Here is a 19,153-nt window from a genome sequence, read left to right as displayed (position 1 = left end):
GCTGGGAGTTGACTTCGGAGACGTGTTCGCAGGCTCAAATATGGCGGCCGCCATGCGTTGTTTTTAACGTTTTGAACGTATTTCTAAAAGTTTTTGTTAAGCCTAATGATGGGTAAAAACAGCAGGAAAAGAAAGAAAAAGGAGGAAGACTTTAAGAAAGTAAAGCTAAAAGTCGGTAAGACGAGACCTGCCGGGGAGAATGAAACTACGACTTCTTTCAAATCGCGCGCTATCGTCATTCCATCTCAAGATACAAAGACAGAGAGTGGGCCTACTAACGTGAGAAAGCAAGGCTTGAAGGTAAATAATTTGTCCATGTTCGCCATTGTTATAATATTTAAGTTTCCATGATGATGATGATGAAGCGGCATCGACAGGCATGACATTTAATCAAACAAAGAGCAAAGTCATGCGGGTTTCGCGAAAGCGTAAACCAGTTCTCAAAACATATTCGCTTGGCGGTTTGCCTTTAGCCTGCACTGAGACGGAGAAGGATCTCGGCGTCTGGATGTCAGACGACCTCTCTTGGACTAAGCAAGTTGACGAGGCATGTAGTAAGGCCAACAGGACGCTGGGGTTCGTTAGAAGACACTCAAGATCCATAAAGAAAACCAACATAAGAAGATCGATGTATCTCGCCCTAGTACGTCCTCACCTAGGATACGCAACACAACTGTGGGCACCGCAGACAAAGGACCTGATTAGACGAGTTGAAAGAATCCAAAGACGAGCTAGCAAGTACATGTTAGGACTCCCATTTAGATGCAGCCAAACATACAAAGAAAGACTTATTCAACTTAAATTATTGCCACTATCGTATTGGCACGAATATTTGGACATGTCATACTTTTATAAAATCATAAATGGGCTTGTCAATATTAATCCATCAATTGTTCCCAAAGTTCGCTCAGTCCGTCCTACTAGATCATCTGCAAACTCAAGCGCACCACAATTCTTCGCTCGCAAATGCAAAACTTGTGCTTTTCAAAAATCATATTTAAACCGTTGTACAAGAATATGGAACACTCTCACTAATTTGTTAAATAGTTCTAGCTACTCTGACCATGCTTCTTTCAAGCGCGCTTTATTAAATTACTACTTAAATGCTCTTTCGATAACTTACGATCCAGAGGATCCGCGCTCATGGAAATCTGTCTGCCTCACCTGCAATCGGGCCAGGGTGCTAACGCACCAAATTTCATGTTGTTTCTAATTTAGTTTTTGTGACCTTGTAACTTTTACACATTTTAAACTCGGGTCCGCCGTAATTGGCCTAGCTGTGGCGGATACCCTGCCCTTTCGTTATTGTATGTATTTATGTTCTGTTTCTTATGTATAACATATTATGTATGTGTATTTTTTTTCTCCGAGGGCAAAGTCAATAAATTAAAAAATGATAAATTATTGTTTTAATAAAATATATTGCGGTAAAATTTGACGAAAAATCTGGTACCAAAATCCCGGTCTAGTCAATCGCTAAAAATCGATATCGATACAAATCGATAAAAATCATGGATTTTTTATCGATTAATTCCTGAAATCGTTAAAAATCGATAGGGAAAATAAGAGTACGGAAATCGATAATATGGATATTTTTATTTATCGAGTTTTAACGGAAACGAAAAAGAATTTAACGTTTATATCCAAAAGAAGAGCATAGAACAACTTTAGCCGGTAATGCAGATCAATCAGCTATCATCGATTTTTTAAAATTTATTGATTGCCAAATCAGTATCATTTTTGAACGATTGACTAGACCAAAAATCTAAATACTGTGCAAACGTTCTGCCAAAACCTTACTGATCGCGCTCATATTTTTTACTGTGAAACTTTCAATGTTTCTCTTCTCAAAAAGGCTATTGGCTAAAGGCTATTGCTAAACTATATAAATGAAACCTATAATTTCTTATTGCAGGACCTTCTCTCCCAACTGAGCCACTATAATTCCAACATCCGCCAGGAAGCTCTGTTAGGTCTTCGCTCATTATTCCAGCAACATGAAGGCATACTCCATGAACATCTTGGCACAGTGGTAGAGAAGATTGCGGAGAAAGTCACAGACACAGAGGCATCCGTCCGTCACTCACTATTACTCTTGCTTCGCCACATTTTGCCGCTTATACCCCCTGAAAGAATTGCTCCTTTCCTCCCCCTAGTGAGTGCCCACCTCAGCTGCGCAATGACTCATATCATTGAGGACATTCAATTAGAGTCTCTTGGCATCCTTGGCCTACTTCTGGAATATTTCCCCAACCAGATGATTTTGAGCTCAAGCCAATTGCTTGATAACTTCATAGGTTTGATAACCCATCAAGGTCATGGCGGCAGTAAACCAGCAAAGCATGGTAGTAGTAGTTTGGTAGTGAACCCAAAAGGGAAGCTCTCCTCCCAGAAATCAAGACTCAAGGTATTGAACCAACTCCTGGAGTACCTCAGGGCTTTGTATTTGCCAGAAACTGACAACAATAAGGAACAAAGACTCAAGGTTACCTTCTCTGAAAAGAACCCTACACACGTGCAGATTTTCGATGACATGGACAATTCAGAGATGTATGTTTTAAAAAGCCAGTCATCTGTGGTTCAGAGTTCTAGCATAAACACAGCTTGTCTAAAGAAAGACTTCATTGGTAGGATTGTTCCTTTGTTGGTTGATTGCTGGATAGAGTCGAATCCTGCTGAGATGTCCACGTCTTTACCAAGTAGCAGTATATCACCAGTAGCTTTTTCTACCATGACTACTGTCGTAGATATCCTGAAGGTCCTACTTGAAACTTTTTGGTCTCAGACAACTAATATTGGTGACAGTGACGCAGCATGGATGTACTCCAACTATTTCAAGGACTTCAACCACCATTTCCTGTCATTCTTCCCATTTGCTGTACCCTGTCAGCCAAGTAAAAAAAGGAAAGCAAAGACAATTGACCAGACCACTGGGATGTCAGTCATGAACCTTAATATAACAATATGTGAAGTTATGTCTTTTTTCCTGGAGTGTAAATGTGAGAACTCTAGAGCTTGGATCACAAACTTAGAAGAGTTTGTTGTCCATGCTCTGACGTCTAATTTGTCTCTTAATGTAGAGCAAGTCAAAAGCCTATTGAAGTTTGTAAGAAGGGATTTCTACACCAAGCATGTGATGACAGACTCAATGTTGAATCTAGTTGGTGCCCTGGTCAAGCTCTATAAAGCAAGCCATCATCTTTCTGCTACTAAGAAAGTTCTGCTTCTGTTTTTGGGTGAATTGATGTTTAGTAACTGCAGTTCCTTAGTCTCAAGGTATTTTATTATATAGACATTTTTTTATATATGTACCTTTAGCTGGTAATGTTTATAAATAGAGGGTAACATTATAATGTTATCTTATACTTTAATATAATTCTACAGCCATACCAGTGGGGCATGTGTCCCACCCAATAATTTTAAAAGCCATTATGAATTTCATTCCGCCAACCAGTGTTTTTCAATTGTTATTTTTAAGACAATGGGGTGTACCCCTTCCCTCCATTGTAGAAGGGGGATTTAGTTCCACAACTCTAGCAAGACAGTCCAGCCTCATACCAATCAAATGCAGGGGCACGCTAATTTTTGTTGGCATCCCGTCCTGAAGAGGTCATGAAAAAGCATGAAATGCTGTCCTGTATCAGCAATAAATGCTTGCACACAATAAAATGTGCTTGAGGCGGCATCCGGCGCTGACTTGCCTGCGTCATGGATCTACAGTAAATCACGCTTTTGACGACTGTACCATGGTACTGTCACTTTGGGTCAAGATACCTGAAATGAAAATATAACGTCAATCTAAAATTGAAATAAAGAGCCATATAATGAACTGATTGTATAACAACATTCTTTGCCTTTCCTCATACAGCCAAACCCCAAGTAACTATTCTTCAAATCCAGTGCCATATAAACTTTGTGCTTCTTTTTCAGACAGCAGTTTGTCCATTTAGCTTCCCCGTAACTGGATCTCAAATGCTGAGCCATATAACCATTTTGTTTCGTTGTCCAGGCAGGAGCTTCTCCAGCATGATGCTGTACACAGGTGGCTGTGTTCTCTCCCTGCTCTACTCAACCAACTAAAGGCCTCTAGTCCAGACATGACACGCTCTGTTCTTCTCGTCCTGTCCTCAGTCATGACTCAAGAGCTAGATCTCAGCATTCTCAACAAACAACTTACAGCTTTCTTCAGTATGTATTATAGCAGCTAACAATGGGGGCAACTTTTTATTACATAATATGAAATAATTTGTGAGAAAAAGGAACTCATGGTTTCCCAAAAACTTTTTGTTTGGTGTTTTAGAAAAAAATGGCGAAACTTCCACTATGAATAGCTTCTCACCCAAACTTTATCTCTGAATTTTATCTTGAGCTTTTCATCTACTTCCAACTCTGCAGCCTTGTGTATTTTCAATGGAGGTAATCTAAATAGGTCAACAAAATAAAAGGGTAATATTTCATTCAGACATTGTTTTCTGTACAAACCCTTATAATTGTCTTGCCTATCATATCTCTCTCTATCATGTAATTACTGGTATTTCTTGTTTAGGTTGTGGTACCTTTTTCTGCCTTGATGTTGACATACAGAGGTCAGCTGTTCAACTCCTGTTCCGAATGAGTTCCCTAGAGACAAGTCTGATACACGCTCTGGTAGAATGCTGTCATTGTCCCAAAGTGTCTACTGAAACAGTACACTACCTTCTGGGCATACTCCACTGCAGGTCTACCTGTCATCTTGTTCAACTGTCTGTCGGTCTTTTTGATCATCTGTCCATATGTCTGTCTGTCAGTCCATCTGTCTAAGTCTGTCTGTCAGTCCATCTGTCTGTCTGTAAGTCCATCTGTCTAAGTTTGTCTGTCAGTCCATCTGTCTAAGTCTGTCTGTCTGTCTGTCTGTCTGTCTATATATGTCTGTCTGAGTGTGTATGTCTGTCTTTCTAGTTTAAGAGTGTATGTCGGTTTGTCTCTCTAAGTGTGTATATCTGTGTACTGTGTGTTCTTGTCTACCTGTGGTAATGCATACATGTTGTTTAGAAAAACTAAAATTAGTCTTGTTTTAGGAGTCCTCTTTATGAAGGTGTTGCTGGTGCAAAGCCTGCCATGTCAGTATCTACTTTTCTCAGTGTACTTTTCAGTGCATCTATAGGTAACTACTGTATCCATGATTGTTACACTCCTATTTTGTGAAACACCATACCCCCTCTACAATACATCTAATTATTTTTTATGTTAAATTTCCTGAGATATAAAGTCAAAGCAAATACTGTAAAGTATCATTTATGTCCCTTCAATTTGTTTGAATTAGAAATTGCTTTTTTTTATACATACAGTAATACACCCTTTTTATGATGTTGTTACAGGTTCCAAATTCTGTATTTTTAAGCAATAGTATGTGGGGAAAACAACTTATAAAGTCTTGGATTTCATAGAGTTTGTTTGGGTTCCTTTTATTGGCTTATTGTTAGCATATCAATTGTTTTGCAGGCATATCCAGCAGTGAATTGCAGCGACTTCAGACCAGTCTCAACCCTCAAGTCAGGTAGCACAGTTTTTTCATACTGTTACTGTTTTTTTATACTGTTTATACTTTTAATCCTTTTTTTATACTGTTACTGACAACCCATTAATATTATGAACTGCTCCTGCACACTGGTTACTGTAATGAATGTGAATAAGTGTGAAACTACAGCCAGTAAACAGGTATTATGGGACAGCAGGACTTCTATAACACCTTCCAATATAAGTTAACAAAGTGTGATGCACATTAGACACATGAACTCTGGCCTAGTTAATAGCCCTCATCCCTGATGACAAGAGATTTATACACCTAAGTATCAAACAAGCTCACCTGACCTAGATACAAACATTTGGCTTGAGAAAGATAGCCAGTACCACCTAAAAAACTACTGTGGCAATCTTTTTTAATATGACTGTCAACAATTCAAGCTTCAAATTGCTATCTTTTGCACATATTTTTCAAAATTGTGAATGCAAAAGTAATGTTGTTTAAAGGGTTTGAAACATTTTTTTTCAGATGCTTTTTTGAGCTTGTTCATGATGAAAATCAGGTAAGAAACATAGCCTTTCAAACTACCATTCTACATCTGATATGTGCCCTAATGTTTTATTTCCTCCTAAGGCCTCCTCATGGGCAAGACACAAACAGATCCTACAGGTATTTCAAAGTGATGCTGAATGAGTTTTTAGACCAGACAAGGGAATAGGGTAACTAAGTATAATATAACCATGCCACAGTCTTAGCTTGGGGGGAGGTGGCCATCTTTGAGGTCTGTTCTCCATCATTGTGAATCTTGAATTTGTTTATATTTACAAATTTACAATAGTTTTTTGCACCCCCTTGGCGGCCAAAAAGTGGGTCATTTCTTATTAACAATGCTTTTTTCATATAATATGATTTTGCATCCCCCCCCTTTAGCCAATCCTGGGAACGCATCTGAGTATCACACTCTTGTTTCTGAGGTTGTATCTTATTTCTGAGGTGTCTCACTTTATTTCAGGCGACCTGCAGTCTTTACAGACAATGCCGTCATTCTGAGAAACTTTTAGAGATGGTGGAGTCTGCACTGGAAAGAACATTGGTAAAAGCCTGATTTACAAACACTGGGCTAACGAGCCCAACTGTTTACTTGTAGTTTTAGGCTCTTGCTTAAGTGTACTGTGAAAGGACCTCAGCTGTTATTATTGTCTGACTTTTGTTTGTCCAACACCAAATAAACTTCACAAAATTGTCCTGCCATTTCTGACATTTCTTGCAAATCTCTTTGCTTGGCCATTCTTTGTTGTAGTAACTCAACCAATTTATTTACCAGAACCTCCAAGTTATCCCTCTTACAGTAGCATGCAGCATCATCCGGCTTGTTTGCTGGTAAGTGACGTGGGGGAGAATAGTTGTACTAAGTATTTGAGAGGCCTGTCTGGAGAAAAACTTAGGATGGGGTCCAAAGAAGTAATTCAATATAGTTCAAATTGGCATCCTTACCTCAGGTGATATGTCACTAGACCATCTTTTTGGCTACCAATAAAGGGGTCAACAAGAGTCCCATAGCAAAGCAAATACACTGTAGCTAAGTACCTTGCCACAAATGCTGCACTTATTTTAGAGAGACACTTATTTATTAAGTGTTTTTTATTGTTCTCTTAGACTTATCTATGCTAAATCTGGTACCATCTATTTACAGTAGATGGAAAGAAAGGAAATAAAGGCACATGTAGAGACCATCGCTGTTCTGACTGGTCCCCACAATTGCTTTGCATACAGCTCTCTGTATTGATTCACACATAGATAACTAATGTAATTGGGAGTAAGAAAAAATTAATTGTGCTTTTTCAAGCAACTAAAATGCATTCAGTACCTATAGGCAAAAAATATAAATTTGACAATTGTTTCTTTTCTCTCAAAGCCTTGGGGACTTGTGTGGTGCCTCTGATACAGGCCTTCATGGCCAGCTTCACCAAAGCCTGACAGAGCTGGTATTTTCATGCTTCTTATATCTAGCGGGTTTACCTTGGGCTGAAGTAGCGACAGAGATCAGAAAAGATGCCACTCAACTGCTTACACTGTACCCTTTAATAATGCAACAGCTAATTACTCTGATGCACAACAAATTGAAAGGTAAAAATATAGTAGTTAACTGTTTTGACATTTACTACTTAGTGAGATGGGTTGCTGTTTTTTTTTTTTACTGTTTATTCCATCAAATACTATAATAGACAAGTTGTAAAAAATCCTTGGGTCGTAACAAGTACATATATGAAATGAAATCGCCTTTAAGGAGATTCAGAAATTTTTGATTATGTAGGTAACATCTTTGTAGACCTCTCAATTCTTAACGTATAATTATGTCATAGTCTCAGTCGTAATGGTTTTACCTCTTGTCTTAGTATATTTTTTTTTATCATGGTGCTGTTTAGAATATGTAAATATGCTCAAAACTTTTGATTTGAAATATTGTTTCGTATTTGACTTTCTCACCTGTTTTAATGATCACTGTTTTAATAATCACTAGACATGCCAAGTGAGATCTCCTGGATAACCACATGCCTTCTTCAGACTGATAAACTCAGCCCCATTCTTATTGCCTGCTTTGATTCTTTAGACAAACTCATCACTAGTGTGAAGGTACAGTCAGTCATCTTGATAATATTGATCATTAGGAATCTACCTTACGCCCTCCAAATACAGCTGTCAGACTGAAGAGACAAACATTTAGGTATCTACCGAAAGACATCTCCAATAAGCCCTCCTACCATCTAAGGGCATAATACATAAACCCCTCTCCCTATCAAGTCCCATTCCTTTCCTTTAAAGGAACGTAGTTTAAAATAGAGATAAGAGCTAAGCTGGGAGGGAGGGAGGGAGGGATAGATGGCGGGCTTTGTTTAATATTTAGAGCTTTTACAGGATGTGCCTTTTCCCCATTGTTTATTTTGTAGTTATGGTGATTTTTGGCATATTAGTTTCTGTTCCACAATCATTAAGTGTTCCTCCACTTCATCCAATGTGTGTCATTGTCCTCGATTTTTTCATTCTGTAAAGAGCTAGCTACAGGGGATTGTCTGCTATAAATAGGGAAAGCTCCTCCCACCCGAATTTGCAATCTGGCAGTCACGAATTAAAAGTCTCTTGTAAAATTGGTTATTGCTGAGTCTCAGGCGACTGGAATAAAATTATTTTTGCACAGGTAACTAGACAGTTGTGTTAAGATATTGATAAATTAGTGATTTGTTCTCCACTTACGTTTTTGGTGCATAATCTAACACATCAGCATACATTATTATCGCGCTGTTTTGAAAATGCTCATATTTTAGAGTGCACACAGCTTGGTATAGCAAGAATAATAGAATGATATTTAATTATGTTAAGAATATGAAATTTGAATTAGCGCTCAGAGTAATTGTCCTGACATGTTGACTCGTTGATGGCTGATTGATAACCGATTGTTCTCGAGCCGGGGGGGGGTGGGAGGAGCTTTCCCTTTTATAGCAGAACCTCGTGTTTAAATAGGACCTCGTATCAATGCTAATATTAGATATTTATGCTGTTTTAGGAGCTCAAAGATGTGCTACAGCCTCAAGTACTGGCGGATCTGTCTTACCAGCACCACATTCTCAGTACTGAAAACCGAAGACATGCTCACCTGGCAGAAACCTGACCTGTGTGCATAAGGAAGAGGTCATTTGTAGTCATACTGCAGCAATTAATACAGCGGGTCCGGCGGAGGGGGTGGGTTATATTAGGGTTTGTTCTATTTCCTAAAGGACCATAAGCTATTACCAGCTTCCCTGTATTCTTTGTTCAACCAGGGCCTCCATAGCTTTTGTCTTATCTCTGGAGATGAACACCATTTCAAGTAAGCAAATTGGTTCATTGATAAAGAGGTAAATGGCTTTTGGGTTAAAATATACACGTAGGGGCGTAGCAGGGGGTGGGCACATGCACCCTTGATATTTTAACAAACTATAAGGAAATGGCCAGTAGGGGCACTGCTGTGCCTCCAAATATTTTCTTACTGTTTCTGTATCGTGCACGCCCCCACCCCCCCTCCCCACCCCCATATATTTCCGGGCCTGCGACTGCTCCGGTATAGCCCAATCCTGGTCTTTGAAAACCATGTAAATTGCTTACAGGCAAATAAAAAAAATGATAGCTTTTAATTACACGTATTTCCTTCTTTGATACCTCTGAGGCACTGTGGGTTTCTACAACACACGGCTTTCCGAGTGTAGCGTTATTTGAAATGGTTGTATACCTGCATAAGAAAATATAGTAGTTAGTAGTAAAACAGTCTCCTGTGCAGCCGTTCCGAAAAACTGTCACGCACTCTGATAATCAATGCCAGTCTCAAACCTAAGAGTTTGGGTGTAAAGTATACATCCCCGCAAGAAATAGACTTATACCTTGTCAAGGGGGGGGGGGGGGGGGGGGGGGATTGTCACAATCCACAAGACAGTCTCAAACCTGAGAGTGTGAGTGTAAAGTATACATCCCCGCAAGAAATAGACTTATACCTTGTCAAGGGGGGGGGATTGTCAAAATCCACAAGACAACCACCATCATCAGCTGTAATGGAATCAAGTATTTTCGCTCTTTTCTTTAAAGAGTGAAGCAAATAATGTCGCTAGTGTGTATCCTCATTGTAAAAAAAACCATGTGGTTACTGCATATATTTTGTTTGTAAATCGTTGCGAAAGGTGACGGGATTCATCTTGCCCAATAACCCATTGCGTTACCTTCAAATTATATCTAACTATTTCCGTATCAACAATCGGAAGTGGGAAAATACCAGTCCCTTCCGGCAAGTGGGCTCCAAATGATATCAGATAGCACTTGAAATCAAGGGCTTGCATACAGTGCTCCTCCGTGTTCGATCATGTTGCTGCTTCTGGTTGCATCACTTTTGCCGCTAGTCCAGCTCTGCTCGCTGCCTCCAAACACGCCGTTCTACACCCCAACACAGCGAACAATCCTCGCACCGCTCGTAGTCCAAGCACGAGTGTTGAATGTCTCTTCCACAGCTCGCAGATTTGGTGAATACGAAGCATGCATACGAACTCTACGCATCTTCAAGGACACAACTAAGCGCTTTCTACCGCGCGAGTTCTGCGTTGGTAAATTCGGACCAGAAGAGTTATGTCTGAGTAATGTGTATCCCAATGTAGATTATGTGTTTTTTTTGAACGAGGACCGAACTGCTCGTTATGATGGCTTCCCTCTGGCTGTGTTGTCAGCTGATATGTCGACGCTAACCATGGTGAATAGAGGCCATTGCCTGCCGAGAAGCGACTACCCCCGAGCTTGCGGTAAGTGTATGCCCACCCACCTCAAGCGGTTGCTGTTCAAATAGGTGCGCTTTCTTGGCCTTACTTGGTGATACATGTAGGAACGAGCTAGAAGTGTTTGCCACACAGTAGTCTATTGTGTGTGGGACGGACGATGAAAGATAGAGTTTAAATGAGCACGCGAACCCTAGGCCACCGGGTAGAAATCAAGGCCAGTTTGAGCTTTTGTTAGAAAATATACACTCTTTTTTATAAGAACGTCTAATTTTCAGTTGAGGCTGAGCCGTTGTAATTTTTGGAGCATTTTAAGGCTGAACGTTCTTATCGATGGTCTTAAATTTCAGTGACCTGAAATCACACAGCAGCTGAGTGAAAACAGAACTACACAAATGATCAATAACAATAGTATTTTAAGTCGCTAGTACGAGTACAATTTGATTCTTCATTTTTAGAGCGATCACTCTAATAAAAAAAAAAACAATTTTTTGCTGCTATCTGAGCCTCGGCATGTTCTTAACATGTTCTTAAATTTTGGCGAAATCCCAGGCTGGACGTTTTTATAAAAAAGGTTCTTATAAAAAAATGTATAGCTTATTCATATTACAGTGTAAGCTTTTTCCGTATAGAACCCTTCAGTAATACAACCAAAAAAAGGGGTCTGGAACATCTCGCTCATCTGGTCATCTCTGAATTATCTTCAGGGCCGGGCCAATCGTACAAAACACGGTATCTAGTTTGCGATAGGCTGGGGAAAAAAAGAATGCATTAAGAAGCACAAAACCCATAACAAAAAATATTTTGTTGTAAAGGTCTTTCCCGTCCCCTTAAACTCTCCAATCCCTAGCCACGGATCACACATGCCTGTAGGAACCAACAACTTTAGATCTAGAAGGGACGTTACTGATTTTCTTCCCAACCAGTTGATATCTAGAAGGGACGTTACTGATTTTCTTCCCAACCAGTTTATATCTAGAAGGGACGTTACTGATTTTCTTCCCAACCAGTTTATATCTAGAAGGGACGTTACTGATTGTCTTCCCAACCAGTTTATATCTAGAAGGGACGTTACTGATTGTCTTCCCAACCAGTTGATATCTAGATGGGACGTTACTGATTGTCTTCCCAACCAGTTGATATCTAGAAGGGACGTTACTGATTGTCTTCCCAACCAGTTTATATCTAGATGGGACGTTACTGATTGTCTTCCCAACCAGTTGATATCTAGATGGGACGTTACTGATTGTCTTCCCAACCAGTTGATATCTAGAAGGGACGTTACTGATTGTCTTCTCAACCAATTGATATCTAGAAGGGAGGTTACTGATTTTCTTCTCAACCAATTGATATCTAGAAGGGAGGTTACAATTTTCTCCCCAACCAGTTGATATCTAGAAGGGAGGTTACTGATTTTCTTCCCAACCAGTTGATATCTAGAAGGGAGGTTACAATTTTCTTCCCAACCAGTTGATATCTAGAAGGGAGGTTACTGATTGTCTTCCAATTGATGTTAACTCGCTAGCTGGCGTGCTTTATCTTTTTACTGCATTATTTGATCCTTTCAAAAAGGAATTGAGCTGTTTTATCGTGATAACAACGGATTTCGTTCGCCCCTGAGATGAACATCTCGTTTGCATATGGTTTTGTTACCTACGAAACCACATGTCACGCATGTCGGATCCAGGCCCGTACACAGGGGGAAGGGGGGGGGGGGGGGTGCAGGGGGTGCGAACGTTCGCCCCCCCCCCCTCCCCCCACAACGGCCGAAGGTTCACTTTCGATTCTCAATAGACGTGCTATTTATAGACAAAACTATAAAGCATAATCTAGATCACTCTGGTATGTAGCAAAATCCGATAATAAAAGTCCCGTGGAGATACTGCAAAGTCATAAAAAATCCCTTTTTGTTCTTTCAGGGGTGGTCAGATTTTTATCAGAGAACCCCTAATAAAATCCTAGGTACGGGCCTGGGATCGACGGGCTTTAAGGAAAATCTGAGAAGGGAAATTTAAGAAAAACAGAAAAGACCAAGGAATTGTTTCCAAACAAAGTGGAAAAAAAACTTAATATGGGATGTTCTATTTCCAAGCCCTGGAGTAAAAAGCATTGAGAGGACTCTCTTTTTTCTGTTAACAGAGCGCCCGAGAATTGATCGCGCCAAGTTTAAAAGAACCAAACAAATGCAGGAGGGTGAAAGCGCTGAGTTATCTTGCCCAGTCCTTGGTACCGGTCCATTCGTCGTTCGCTGGCAGAAACGCGGCGATTTCCCTTCATGGCGGCTCAACATTCAAGGGAACTCCCTGGAGCTTCTCGACGTGAGTGCAAGTGACGCGGGCTCGTACATTTGCCAAGTGTCCGGCCCAGCAGGCGAAATAACCGCTACAGTTAAAGTGACAGTTTGTACGTATGCTTCTTTGTGCACAGTTTCACATTTTTTCTTTGAAAGCGTGTCCCTTGCTCATAACCAATCTTCTATGTTTAACATAACGATAATCGGGCGCGTTACCAGGATTGGCCGAGGAGGGGGGAGGGGGGGTGCAGTCATGGAAAAGGATAGTATTTGAATATTCCTTAAAGGGACACTGCATGCTAAATGCATGTAGGGCTTCATTCCAGCATCTTGAACATCAAATACGATTGCTGCAACCCGTTTTTTTTTTTTTTGCCTTGATTTCGTATTTTAGAAATTCTCGCTCGAGTACCCGAAAAGCGACCATTTTAATGAATTCCAGCGGCGGCGCAGTTTTGAGCAACGGTATCCATTGTTTCCATGGTTTCTATTGTGATGTCACTGGTGGGGATAAATTTAATTGTATTGAGAATTCGGCGGTCGAGCAGGCGCTCTGAGCATATCACTCGTGAGAACACCGACAAAATAGGTTTTTGAGTCCCCATAAATTGAATGCTCTATGATTAGGATGTCTTCAATCAAGCGGTTTATATACTGCACTCGTTAAATTCCCAAAAGATAGAGAAAATTGTGAGAATCATAGACATATGGCTCGTTGTTCCCGCTGATCAAACGACCGTGTGCTGTGGGAGCTACATCGGTGTTGCTGTGATACCGCCGCCATCTTGGAAACGAGTTCTAAACTTTGGGCCGCCACCTGCTCATCCACCTGAGTACGCTCCTGATAATTCTTTTTAGAGACTGTAAGCTTTTTGGAAAAAAAATTAAATTGTTTATCTCTTTCCAGTTCCCAAACCTTGTGGAGATTTTTTCGTCCTGAAAAAGGATGGGAACGTAACGATCACCAGCCCCAGGTATCCGAGTTATTACCCTCGTGATAAGATGTGCACGTGGCGAATCTGCCCCGCCCGAAGACAGAGGCTTGAGTTTTCCTTCAAAGCCTTCAACCTACGAAGACGTGACCGTCTTGAGATACACAATGGTAATCTATTTATTAACAACAATTTTTTTATCTAGATGGGTGGTTCTAGAGTTTAGGTTTGCATGATTAGAAGCTTTTGTCTCTCTGAAGAAGCATATCAATTTAAAAATACAGCCGAAAATTCTACAGAGTCGACTTGAGTTCTTGAGCCTGGCGCTTGTTAGTATTGAGATTTCTTGTTTTGTGTCTAGAATGCGACAGTTTAGTTACGAATAGGGGACGTTCCTATTGTTCCTCTACAAGCCCCGGCGTCGTTGTGTCCCAGTGTCACTCCCGGTGTGTTCAAATAGGATTTATCTCAGCTGCAACTTTCGAACGTAACTACGAGGCGAGAGGCTTCCAAGCGCTTGTTACATCTACCAACAAAGGTACAACCCGCTATTTGTACATCCTTCAAATAAACTGGGCCATAACCGGGGCGGGGACGTAGGGGACATCACCTCCCCCCCCCCCCCCCCCCCCCCTCATTGACTAAGCTGCAAAAGGCAAGTCCGCCAAGCAATGTTTTCCAGACAGTCGGTCCCTCCCCTCTATTCATGCATGTGCTATGGAAATAGCACTACGGATTTCTTATATATATTGTTTATTTCCTAAATAATCTTCAATTTTATGCGTGCGATTTTATGCACCAAAGTGATTGTGTGGTATTATATGTTTGTAAGAGTAGCTTTTCGTTTTTTTTTTCAGACAGCACTTTGTTTGATTACAAGAAACTTTACTGCGAGAACGACTTACGTAAGTGTTTACATCGTGATGGTAAAATAGGCGTAATAAGTTTCGTATTAAGATAATAACTGTAGATGATAGTGGTAATAAAGACTGCAGATGATGATGATGATGAATATTGTAGATGATGGTGGTGATAATAACTGTAGATGATGATGGTGGTGATAATGACTGAAGATGATGGTGGTGAAAATAACTGTAGATCTGATGGTAATAATAACAGTTGATGATCGTGATAATAACTGCAGATGATGTTGCCGATCATTTTTATGCACTTTTTGCAGTTGTGCGGTTTCAACCGACCGAGATTCAAATCAGCCAGAACACAGGAAACGTTTTGAATAACTACAAGAGCGATTCGCCAAAAATTGGTGACAAGATAACTATTTACGACTCGTAAGTATACCAGACCTGCAAAATCAAAAATGCCAAATAAGTCTTCCTAGCCCCCTAAGGGCAAGTGTGCTTGAAATGGGTTGAATTAAATTGAACCCCACACAGAACCACACCTGGATCTGCTAATACTTTGTGGGGTGCGGAACTCAGCGTTTTTTTTTTCGGGCCTCGGAACTCTAAGCAGGGCCTTAGCTAGCACGGGGGTAGGGAGGGCCTTAGCTAGCACGGGGGTAAATAGGGTGGCTGCCCTAACCCTCTAACTCTTAAAAGCTGGAAATCTAAATAAGACTTATGGTTTAAGGGGAGGGGGCTACTATGGATTCTCTATAATTGGGTTTGTCTTGGCAGTCATTCTTTCTAATAATCTGTTTTCACTTTAGGTACCCCTTCAAGGGATTGTTCGGCTGCGATGTGGAGCTTCGTTATAGCATGCAGTACTTTATCGGCGCTAAGCGCGAGAGAGGCCAGTACCGACTGACCTTCGCCATGCTCACTGGCAGCTTAGACAATCCTATTAACTTCGAGAATAACTTGAACAATTTCCTGCGTCAGCCGCCTACTTGTCGTTAGATAGGACAAATACGACAATATAACATTTTTTTATTAACAAATGGATTGGCGAGGTAGTGCAGATTTTACATCAACTTACCTAGGCCGTAACGGGCATTGGAAAGCCGGGGGAACGATACAAGGGACATTAAAAAAGCAAACTGGGGAGAGGGGGGGGGGGGGGGGGGGCAGCCACGCCTCATTTCCTTATATTAAAAATTCAGAGAAAACTGTGGGTGGGGCACGTCCCCCCTTGCTCCTATAGGACTAACAACACTCGCAAGGGATATAAGGGGCTCCAAGGATGGATGTGAGTGTAGGAACAATATGACTCAAGTTATCTGAGTTCTTCTTATCAGGGTTTCACCGTATAAAACTGTGACGGGTGCAACCAAAATTTCAAAGTGTGAGAGTCTATTAGCATAAAATTACAGGGCGCATTCTATCCCTAAACACTATATAACCTGGCCTCATATCACCTACAAATCGCCTTTGTTGTTATTGTTGTTGTTATTTGTTGTTATTTGTTAGAGCAAATAATGATAATCCCCTTCGTAATGCTCTGTAAATAAAGACGTTGTTAGATGAAATAACTTCTATAGTATAGAAACTTTTTTATTTTTATAGAATACAAAATTTCATATAATTTTTTTTAGTTTATAGGCGTTCCAGCCAAAAACGTAAGCAATGGAACGTAAAAGGTGTTCGTTTTTATTCTTTAATTAAACTCTTTGCATCGGGATTTTGGAAGAATCCTGGCCTTTCTTTTCCGTAGTTAACCAATGGTAAAATACGTAAAAAGCAATGACACTAGTAGGGCGGGTAGTACTGTTGCCAAGGTAGCAATAGACAGTGTCTCCATCATGCTGGCTGGAACAATAGCAGATGATTGCCCCTACTTATGATTTTTATATTATCCAGTATTTTTATATATACTTTATTACACTTAATTTTCGTCAAAAATTCGCGATTTTGAGATGACGATATGGCGACCCTTTATTTTCGTGTTTCGCTATTTTCGATTTTGCGATTTGAAGACAAGAAAATCAAGTAAAATAATCATATGAAGAAAACGTTGTCGTTTTTGGGGTCTGGTACCGGGGAAACTTAGTTTCTTTTCAGGGACCTTCTCAACTAACTAAAGATGGTCACAGTAACTGTATTTTTCTTCTGGTTACAAGTCATTAAGTTTGCGAAGCCCCTGGGGGTACGCTCACCTCAAAAATTACAAGAACCATGCAGATTTTCCAAATAAGAAATATATTAGTTTCCTTATAAGGAAGTGACCGCGTTTGTCAAAAACGACAATTTTCAATTTTCTTGATATGCAAAACTCTAACAAAAACATATGCGATGGCTAAGCTTAGTTCCACAAATTTATTTAAATACAATGTATTTCCATAAAGCTTATTAAAAAACATTTTACACAAAGGTTTTTTGTGCACTCATTTAATTTTCGCGCATTCAAATTTTAGCGACAATTTTTTAAAAAATCCGAGAAATTAAAGTGACGCGAAAATAAAGTGTAATAAGGTAATACAGTTGAAGCTCTCGTAAGCGACCACTTTGGGAACTGAAAATTGTGGTCGTTAACGGAGCCGGGGCAGGTTCCTGAAAGGCCGATTGACTAAACCCTCGATCACGCCTAATCCCGGGTTAAAATTCGCTTATCGTAGGTTAGCTGACCGACGGATAACTCACCGTTCCCGAAAGCTAAGTAATCCCCCAAATTACTTACCCTGGATTAAACGAGTGACAAACTGGTTTGAGGAGTAAAATTCACACAGGGTACCCAGTATATCAACAGAAAGCAACTTAAATTTACCTTTGGTGATTTTATTTTCGCAGAAAAGCCTCAAAACACCTCTACATCACCTGTAATTACCTCCATTTCATTGCCAAAAAAGTGTCATTTGCAGGATTCGAGTTGGTGCGTGACACCAGCGAGACAGATTAATTTCAAGTATAAATTTCATGTATTTTTCTGTCTGTCCCAGCACAATTTTCAAGTCAGCATCGCAACGAAGGTCACATAATAAAGCGAAATGTTAGGATATTTGATCCCTACATTGTTTTGTGTAACGTCTTTGTCGACAACTTTATTTTATGAAGCTTTAGTTCTACTACAAAGTTTGGCTGTTTGGGAGGCCTGTGTTACGCCAACTTAACTGTGGGTTAGCGAGTTAACCCACCTCGCGAGCAGGGTTAGATTTTACCTCCAAACTGACCCAGAGTTAGCGCTAACCAGCGTTTCGGGAACGGAACTAATCTGGGGCTAAAAAATTAATCGTGGGTTAGGGTTAATTTAACCCTGGGTTAGCGCAAATCGGCTTTTCAGGAACCGGCCTCTGGTCTCTTACGAGAGCTTGCTCTCATAAGCGACCACTGGGCGTAAAAAAACTCGAACAATAGGTGTTGGTCGCTTACGGGAGCTTAATTTAAATGCTGGAATCTAAAAGTTATCGTGATAATAACAACGCTGTAATATTTTGGTTTATTGCTTGATTTTAAAACTAGGTATTTGACTTATCATGAGAGTGAGTTGTTTTATTTAATAGCAATTAATTCTACGCAAAGTAGCTTGTTGTGCTCGTTATATCGACGACTTAAAGTCCATATAACCTTTCAGAGTTGATAGACTTTGTCAATTCTTTATATTTTCATCTTCCAAATGGTATGTGGTTCGTATGTACCCTATAAAACACGCGTCCGCGCGAATAACTCAAATCTGTAATCAAGGGCGTACGCAGGATTCTAACAACTTGCAGTCAAAGCGTTCAGAAGCTAAATGAGGGCGTGGCCCCGCATCCCCGTGAAGATTTCATAGCTCTCGCTTTTGGGTTTGAAATTGGCGTCAATGCGTCAGACTTTGAGAATATTACTACACGATCCTCTGTTATCCTCGATCTGAAATAGGACTTCAGTCGTCGATTGGCACTGAACGACATAACAATATGTTTGTAAAATCATCTGTAGACTACCATGATTAAGAAAATTATAGTTTTATCCTCATCATATATATAAAACTACGTACATAAAAATAAAAAGAGTAAATATTTCATTTTTTCCCCTCGTTATGCAAATAATATCCCCTTTTTTTTGCAGTCCAGTGACTGCAGGCCTCCTATAAGCTGCGTACGCCCCTGGTAATATTGAGGTATTTTGGTCAACCTTCGGAAAAAAGGTCGTGAACTGGAAGGCCCGGGTCCAGTCATTTGTGACATAGATCGAGATGTCAACCAAATTACATGAGAAAACATATGCGCGCGCTAAACCGGTTCCTGTCTTCATGTCTT

At 40.2% G+C, this 19,153-nt stretch overlaps 2 protein-coding genes and 1 long non-coding RNA gene across 3 annotated transcripts; 2 read left to right on the top strand and 1 right to left on the bottom strand.

The window, feature by feature from the left end:
• On the top strand, nucleotides 1–9,672 carry LOC5509696 (testis-expressed protein 10). Its single transcript, XM_001630156.3, has 13 exons — nucleotides 1–300; nucleotides 1,916–3,276; nucleotides 4,010–4,188; nucleotides 4,547–4,718; nucleotides 5,058–5,143; nucleotides 5,482–5,536; nucleotides 6,032–6,065; nucleotides 6,137–6,172; nucleotides 6,516–6,596; nucleotides 6,828–6,883; nucleotides 7,419–7,630; nucleotides 8,025–8,137; nucleotides 9,066–9,672. The coding sequence occupies exons 1-13, from the start codon at nucleotides 106–108 to the stop codon at nucleotides 9,168–9,170; spliced, it is 2,685 nt and encodes an 894-aa protein (XP_001630206.3). The 5' UTR covers nucleotides 1–105; the 3' UTR covers nucleotides 9,171–9,672.
• Nucleotides 9,652–10,369, bottom strand: LOC116616648. Its single transcript, XR_004295407.2, has 2 exons — nucleotides 10,249–10,369; nucleotides 9,652–9,767 (listed from the first exon to the last, which is right to left on the bottom strand). It is a non-coding gene; the product is annotated as an uncharacterized LOC116616648 (long non-coding RNA).
• On the top strand, nucleotides 10,236–17,288 carry LOC116616647. The gene is made up of 7 exons (XM_032378651.2): nucleotides 10,236–10,818; nucleotides 12,931–13,194; nucleotides 13,992–14,186; nucleotides 14,378–14,554; nucleotides 14,874–14,921; nucleotides 15,197–15,308; nucleotides 15,689–17,288. The coding sequence occupies exons 1-7, from the start codon at nucleotides 10,389–10,391 to the stop codon at nucleotides 15,876–15,878; spliced, it is 1,416 nt and encodes a 471-aa protein (XP_032234542.2). The 5' UTR covers nucleotides 10,236–10,388; the 3' UTR covers nucleotides 15,879–17,288.
• Nucleotides 17,289–19,153: the final 1,865 nt, after the last annotated feature.

Source organism: Nematostella vectensis, chromosome 2 (genome assembly GCF_932526225.1).
Source record: "Nematostella vectensis chromosome 2, jaNemVect1.1, whole genome shotgun sequence".
Classification (NCBI taxonomy): Eukaryota; Metazoa; Cnidaria; class Anthozoa; order Actiniaria; family Edwardsiidae; genus Nematostella; species Nematostella vectensis.
This window is presented reverse-complemented; position numbering and strand designations above follow the sequence as displayed.